The 7,896-nt window shown below is 38.1% G+C and overlaps 1 protein-coding gene across 1 annotated transcript; it reads left to right on the top strand.

Annotated features, from left to right (window-relative positions):
- The first annotated feature begins 4,382 nt into the window (after window positions 1-4,382).
- LOC118117331 (patched domain-containing protein 3) lies at window positions 4,383-7,893 on the top strand. The gene is made up of 4 exons (XM_035169485.2): window positions 4,383-5,108; window positions 5,199-5,320; window positions 5,455-5,600; window positions 6,377-7,893. The coding sequence occupies exons 1-4, from the start codon at window positions 4,389-4,391 to the stop codon at window positions 7,891-7,893; spliced, it is 2,505 nt and encodes an 834-aa protein (XP_035025376.1). The 5' UTR covers window positions 4,383-4,388.
- The last annotated feature ends 3 nt before the right edge of the window (window positions 7,894-7,896 follow it).

The following is a 7,896-nucleotide window of genomic DNA, read 5'->3' as shown; positions in this document are numbered from 1 at the left end:
CGCCAACGGTGTGACGTCACCGCCACGACGCTACGGCACAAAATAATAGATAAAAGAAAGTAATATATACCAAATTTAAATAAAATCATGGACTGTATATAAAATCAAATTATATAATAAACTATCTATACCACATTAAAATGACATCATGGACTGTATATAAAATTAAATTAAATAATAGACTGGATATACCAAATTAAAATAACACCATGCACTGTATATAAAGTTAAATAATAGACTGACTATACCAAATAAAAATAACATCATTGACTGTGTATACAAAAAATTATAGACTGTATATAACAAATTAAAATAAAATCATGGACTGTATATAAAATCAAATAAAATGATACTGTATATACAAAATTAAAATAAAATCATGGACTGTATATTAAATAAAATAATAGACTGTATATACCAAATTAAAATAACATCATGGACTGTATATAAAATATAAATAATAGACCATATATACCAAATTGAAACAAAATCATGGACTGTATATCAAATTAAATTAAATGATAGTGTTTATACCAAATTAAAATAAATTCATGGACTGCAGTCCATGAATTTAGTTCATACAGCTGTATGTAAACAAAAATGAAGTAATAGACTGTATATACACTGTAACAAATTACTGTAAAAATACAGGAAATTTGCTACAGTAAGATGCCATTCTTCGTAAATACAGTTGAATACTGTAAATGCTGATGCCTTTGCGAAAAAAAAAATATTAACAGCAAGCTACTGTACAATTTCACGGTATGATACAGTTTGTTCCATCAAGTCCCACTGGCTCATTAAGCACACAGTCAACGCAAAAGAAATAAAAAATATTGGCACAAAATATTGTAGATCAGTGATTTTAATCAAGATTGAAGGAAGTATAATAACAAGATGAAGAACTGAAGAAGACGATTTTCACCCCGAGTCGGACCCTGCCAGCACTGAAGTGGACAGAGCGTTTATTACCACCTGCTGCTTTCCTCCTGCAAACACGCACCGTAATCCATCCTGCTCCTGTGATTAACTCAACAAGGTAATTGTGATATTATCAAAGTCATCGTTGCCCTGTTATGTCATTTTGTGTGGAATTTACATTGTATTGACAATTTTTTGCTGAAATGTGTTCTGTACATGTGTACAGATAGTAATATTTAGCATTGACACTTTATTTCTTTTATCTGTATGATATGATTTATGCACTTTAACTGAGTTCTGAAGGTTGTTACGTGTGAGTACTGAGATTAAGCTATTTTGTGCTTGATGAGAGAAAGTGAGAAATATCTCAGGTAATACTTTGAATACTGTTTTAGTGTGAATTCGGTACGGGCTCTATACTCTCCTGATCTCTTGCTATGTAGCTGTTGTGTATTTTGTACAAGTTCGTACAGTCTTTCGTCGCCCAGGTTGGCGATGGGGAGCTGACTCTTCGTGTCATCCAGCTGCTGATGGCCTTCTTCGATGAGAGTTCAGAGGGACTGATACTTCCTGCTGAGGTAAGTTTTGTTTAGCATTATTTTTTATGTCAACTATGACTGTACACACAATTTCATTCTTAATTTGGATACCATTGTCCATCTTCTACAGATTTCTGCAACTGCAGCCAATGTCAAGCACACCCTGACCCTCCCAGCCAGGCTGATTTCTCTCTTTCAGTGTCTGTCTCACAAACGAATGTGATGCTGTGCTTTCCCAATAATGTAATTCTCTCACCTATGTTGTTTTTGTCATCCCAAGTGATGGAAACTAATGATTTTTGATACTCTATGTAAATAGATTAAAAAAAACATTGCTTGAAATTTCATTGGGTGACACATTATAATGAGAAAACAACTTTTAACATTTAATAAATAACCAATTTATTTAATGAGTGCAAATAATCTTTACTCACCACATCCTTAGGCGCTTCATCGGCACTAACCCCCCAGAGGGGAACAAAGTCCAGCCAGGGGAAGGTGGTGTCCAAGGAGACGGGGAAGATGGTCCAGAAAAAAGCAGCAACTGTGAACCCCCATGTGGCCACCCTTAAAAAGAACCTCATGGACTTTGAGTGGGGCTTTATGTTACCCACACAAACTGAATACAAGGTACATTGACTAGGACATGCAGATCGAGCACCTTTTCTGCATGAGGAATGGTGCTTCTCTGTGTTATGATTGTATTTACAAAATGTTATTACTTTAAATGTGTCAGTTACTGAATGTGTTTGATACTGCACTGGCTTTAATAAAAGTATCATTTTGTAAGGCCATCTGTCTGAGCCATTTCGATGTAAGCAATTTTCAGGGGTTTTCATTTTGAACTTTAACATTTTTAAATAATTAGCTTCTAGCAGATCACATTATACAGTACTTTAATACATTTACAGCAATAAACTGTTTATGGAGATTACAGTAAGAACACTAAAATAACAGTATAATGGCAACCAAGCAGCTGACAGTATTATGCCGTAAACCTTGTATTCTATACAGCACAGTACTGTAATATTTTTTTTCAGTAATAAACTGTTGTTGTAGATTACAGTAGGAAATTTGTTACAGTGTACCGAATAAAAATTAAATCATGGATTGTATATAAAATAAAATGATAGACAGTACATACCAAATTACAATAAAATCATAGACATAAATAAGTTTAATGTGCAGCTTCCTTGTTTTACCACAGTGCATTCTCTAAGTGATAATAATAATTTAAAATTATATATATATATATATAGCATTCTAAAGAGGGTTTGGGATCTTCACACATCTGACACCTTTGCCACAGCTGTTAGTCAACTCACCAACACCTAATGCACAGCTCATTGCCATGTTCTCTGTCATTCTCCAACAGTCTCCTTCTGCGGTTCACAGAAGATACACTTCTGTGACTTCCGGAGCAGTCGGCCACTATAAGTTTTATACTCTCACACACACACATATTCACCCGCTATAGATGGGAACAAAGCAAACATCAGAGTCAAAACATTAAAAAGGAAAAGGCCAACTGACGTAGACAGCAGATTGGCTGCATGCAAGATTCAATTTTTGTTTAGTAAATTCCCAATGTAACATCCTGACAAATTTTAATTTGTATATTTACATTTAACAGTAGGTTGATTATTATTAACTTACACTAAATGGTACATATACCAATAGCTTTAGTCACTTTCACCAATGTAATATCCTGTGTAGTGTTCGTTTGGTATTCCTTCATTTTAGTCAACCTATTCTGTGGATGAGGAAGTTCCCTCTTCTTATCAAGAACCTGGATTAGTCATTCATGTCAAACATTACTGTCACATTTATCTTAATGTAATAAATACAATTTATGATGTACAGTTTATGCGGAAGATTACATCATTCAGTATTGACCATGTTCCTGATTAGGAGTTGTATCGTCATTTTAACATTCTGTATCTCAACATAATACTTCTAATGAAGTTGACAATAAAAGCATATGATATAATATAATATGATTTCATGTTATCTTTTTAATCACACTTTCCATTGTGTGTAGGCTTCTATCTTGTATATTTTAGAATGTATTTTATTTGAAGAAATATTATTATTATAGAAAACAGAAATAAGTGTGATAAAACATAACATGAAATCATATTATATTATATCATGTGTTTTTATTGCTAACGTCATAAGAAGTGTTATATTGAGATATAAAATTCTTGTTATCAATTCACCTTTTTAAGCTCACCCAGCATACGTCAAAGAAACGATACACCTCCATGGAAACATGGTCGTTACTGAGTGATGGTTCCTCCCCACTCAGAATACATTATAAACATCATCTATTACATGAAGTTTGATGTGAATGTAATATTTGACATGAATGGCTAATCCCAGTTCTCGAAATGAGACTCAGCAGAAGTGTAACTTCCTCTTCCACTGACTAAATCTAAAATGAAGGAATACCAAACAAACACTACACAGGACATTCCAGTGGTGATAGTGACTAAAGCTTTTGGTATATGTACCATTTAGTGTAAGTTATTTGGAATCAACCTAATGTTAAATGTACAAATACAATTTTAGCACAACACATCTTTCTTCTGTGCCTCTTCTACACTTCAATAATCTGCAAGAGCCATAAACACGATGTCACTCAACCATGACAGTAAATCACCTGGGGAACAGTAATAAACAACCAGAGATGTGCAGAGAGGGGTGCAAAGGTCCATTCTTTGGTAGGCTGCTTATCGGCTCTGTAATTCTAGAGAAGTCAGACCCTGCTATTATGCAAATATTTGCATGTGAGGGAAATAAAAATCAGCACAATAAAGACAGGTGGTTCTGCATGCAGCTGCCTCTCACGTTGGTCTCAATTTGTGAGAGCAGGAGCAGCAGCATAGAACCACATTGAAGCTTCTGAAGAAGCAAGTTTCTGCAGCTATGGCCAAGTGCCACACAGATTGCATAGAGAAACCCCTGGTGATCTGTTTTCAGAGGCTCGGCTATTTTATCGGGTCCCATCCCTTGTGGTTCCTGATCATCCCCCTCATTCTCGCCGCAGGTCTGGGGAGCGGATTTTACTTTCTCGACGACAGGTTGTCCAACGACCTCGAAAAACAGTTCACACCTAGTGACGGACAAGCCAAGACGGAGAGGAAATACGTCCAAGAAACTTTTCCGGGAAACGACTCCATGTTTTCAAGCTTGAGGCTGAGCACAGACGGGAATTTTGCCACTTTCATAGCTACGAACGACAGAAATATCCTGACAGTGGAGTCACTGCAGGAAATCCTACAGTTGGATAGCAAAATCAGGAGTATGGTAGTGGAGTTTGACGGCCAGTCAATTGCATTTAAAAATGTTTGTGCTGTCTTGATGGGATCCTGCATCTCTAATGATATTCTAGATGTTATTGACTACAATGCCACCCACATAGAAGCTGTCAATTTGACATATCCATGGTATTTCTTAGGATTTCAGAATATTCCTCTGTATCGAAGTCTGGGGAGTGTGAAATTGTACGAGGGTACTTCACGTGTTGAAAATGCTCAAGCCATTCAGCTTTATTACTATTTACGAGAGGAAGACAAATCAAAAACAGATCTGTGGCTGAAAAGTTTCATAAATTTGGTTGCAAACGAACCAACGACTTCTATTCGGGTAAGCAGACTTTTAACATGGCAGTGTTTTAAATATGATATGCTTTAAATAAAAGTGATTTATATTCAAATTCATTTAAAATCTTTCCAGGTGTCATACTCCACCTCAATGTCAAGACAGTGGGAATTTGAAGAATCGCCAGATTCCGTCATCTCTCTATTCTCCATCACGTATACCATCGTCATCACCTTTTCAATCCTATCATGTTGGAGGTTAGTGAAACACCGGTTTGTTGGTGAATTGACAACGACAACTAATTTCAGCCAGATAGAGAAAAACTTAAACTTTTAAAGAGCATATGTTTTGTATTGAGTGACTGACTGCTTGTAATGTCTGATTCCTTCAGGATGGATAATGTGCGGTCGAAGGTGTGGGTTGCAACATGTGGGGTGATCGCCACAGGTATGGCTGTGCTGAGTGGTTTTGGAATGCTGCTGTTGATCGGAGAACCTTTTGTGATGACAGCGGCCTCCTGTCCTTTTCTGATATTAGGTGGGTTGTGTTCTCAAAATGACTCAAAACAACATTACTTCCAAGTAAAGTAAAAAATGAATTCATAGATTTATTGACATGGTTTTCATTGTATGTAGTTTTGAATTAAAACCATAATTTTCCTTTTTCCATTTACAGGTGAGATGCTATGTTATAAGATTACTTTCGTTTTTAGTGTGCATTATTTAGAAATGTCTTTCCTGGGGGAAAAACATTATTTGGCTCTTGAAGACCAAAAGTTAATGTTTACTGTGGAACATTATACAACTCAAGCTAATTCCATGAGTCACGTGAATTATTGTGATAGTGTTTAGAATTTTATGGAATCCAATGGCTGCCTGGAAAAGTAATAAAACTGTAAATAGAATGAAATCTGGATCGCATTTACCTCGCCCAGGTATAAAGTCCAGTCTGCTCTGATTGGCCGGCTGGCCCACTCTGTGATTGGACAAACGCTTCCAGTGCGTGTAGGAAATGTCGGCCTCTGGCTGTCACATGCAGCATGACGATGCGGACGTATCAGTCAAACTACTGTGTTTCAGGAACTTAAGGAGCAGTGTTTTCTTTGGAGAGGTGCTATCTTTACCTAAGACTTTGGGCTTTTTAAATTTCCAAACCTCCTACACAAAAAACATCTGCAGCCAAAATTTGATGTGTTCTTCCTGTCCTTTCCCATCCCTCCAAGACTGGTGCAAAATGCTGACAAACAAACGCACAAATAAGAGTCAGAAGTCATATGTGCCATTTGAATTATCCCTCCTCTTCTTCTTAAAAAGGTATTGGAATTGATGACATGTTCATCATGATCTCCTGCTGGCAGAGGACCAAAGTTCATGACAGCGTCCCCGAGCGGCTGTCCAACACCTACCGGGAGGCTGCCATCTCCATCACCATTACCACGCTGACCGATGCTCTGGCTCTTTTCCTGGGCTGCATCACTTCCTTTGGCTCCGTCCGGTCCTTCTGCCTCTATGCTGGGATTTCTATATGTTTCTGCTATTTGTACAACATCACTTTCCTGGGGGCTTGCATGGCTTTGAATGGTCAGAGGGAGGGGGAGAACAAGCACTGGTTCACCTGTGCCAAAATCCTAGAAGACGTACCTGATGGGAAATCAAAAGCCTCCAGAATCTGCTGTTTTGGAGGAAGATACGATCAAACCACTGGAAACGAGGAAAGTGAGCTCATGAGCCGCATTTTTGAGAAAAAATATGGCCCATTTCTAACCCACAAAGTGACTAAATCAATTGTAGGTGTCATATATGTAGCCTATCTGGCCGTTAGCATCTATGGTTGTACGACCTTACAGGAGGGACTGGATATCAGCAATCTGGCTTTGGATGACTCCTACATTAAAGAATACTACGATGATGAAAGGCTGCATTTCTCTGAATATTACTACAGTGCAATGGTGGTAATAAAACAACCCATCGCATACTGGGATAAGGAAGAACTGAAGACTTTGGACACATGCATTGCAGATTTTGAAAGTTTGAAGTATGTCAATAATACATTTGCTTGGTTTCGTTATTATCAAGAGTATGCAAATGGTTGGAAGCTCAACATAAGCTATCAAGAGGCTTACCAAACCAATCTGACCTATTTCTTAGCATCCAGTCCATTATTCAGAGAAGACATCAACATGACAGCGGACGGTGTGATTCAGGCCTCTCGCTTTTTCATTCAGACGCTAGACAGAAACACAGAGGACGACATGATGACCGGCCTCAGGACAGCAGCAGAGAATTGTCCAATAGATCTCTTGGTCTATCACCCTGCTTTCATCTACTTTGACCAGTACACTGTCATCGTGGGCAACACCATCCAAACCCTCCTGGTGGCTGTGGTTGTGATGCTCATCATCGCACTCGTCCTGATACCCAGTCCTGTATGCTCGCTTTGGGTGGTGTTTGCGATTTGCTCGGTCATTGTTGGCGTGACAGGATTCATGGCACTGTGGAGCGTAAGCCTGGACTCCATTTCCATGATCAACCTCATCATGAGCATTGGGTTCTCTGTGGATTTCTCAGCACATATTTCTTACGCCTTCGTCTCCAGTAGCGAGTCTGATGTCAATAAGAGAGCTATGGATGCCTTGGCCCAATTAGGGTATCCTGTTCTTCAAGGAGCACTGTCCACTATTTTAGGAGTGCTGGCGCTGTCCTTTTCTAAGAGTTACATCTTCAGGACATTCTTCAAAGTTATGTTTCTTGTGATTACATTTGGGGTGTGTCATGGCTTAATGTTCATCCCAGTGTTCCTGACACTGTTTGGAGTGTGTAAATGTTGTTGAACT

This window comes from Hippoglossus stenolepis, chromosome 11, assembly GCF_022539355.2.
Source record: "Hippoglossus stenolepis isolate QCI-W04-F060 chromosome 11, HSTE1.2, whole genome shotgun sequence".
Classification (NCBI taxonomy): Eukaryota; Metazoa; Chordata; class Actinopteri; order Pleuronectiformes; family Pleuronectidae; genus Hippoglossus; species Hippoglossus stenolepis.
The sequence above is the reverse complement of the archived record's forward strand: the minus strand, read 5'-3'. Positions and strand labels throughout refer to the sequence as shown.

Excerpts from the sequence above, each read along its gene's own strand:
- LOC118117331 (XM_035169485.2), top strand. The coding sequence starts at position 4,389 with ATGGCCAAGTGCCACACAGATTGCATAGAGAAACCCCTGGTGATCTGT. Across the intron at positions 5,109-5,198 it reads AACCAACGACTTCTATTCGG|GTGTCATACTCCACCTCAAT; the intron begins GTAAGCAGACTT and ends AAATCTTTCCAG. Across the intron at positions 5,321-5,454 it reads TCAATCCTATCATGTTGGAG|GATGGATAATGTGCGGTCGA; the intron begins GTTAGTGAAACA and ends TGATTCCTTCAG.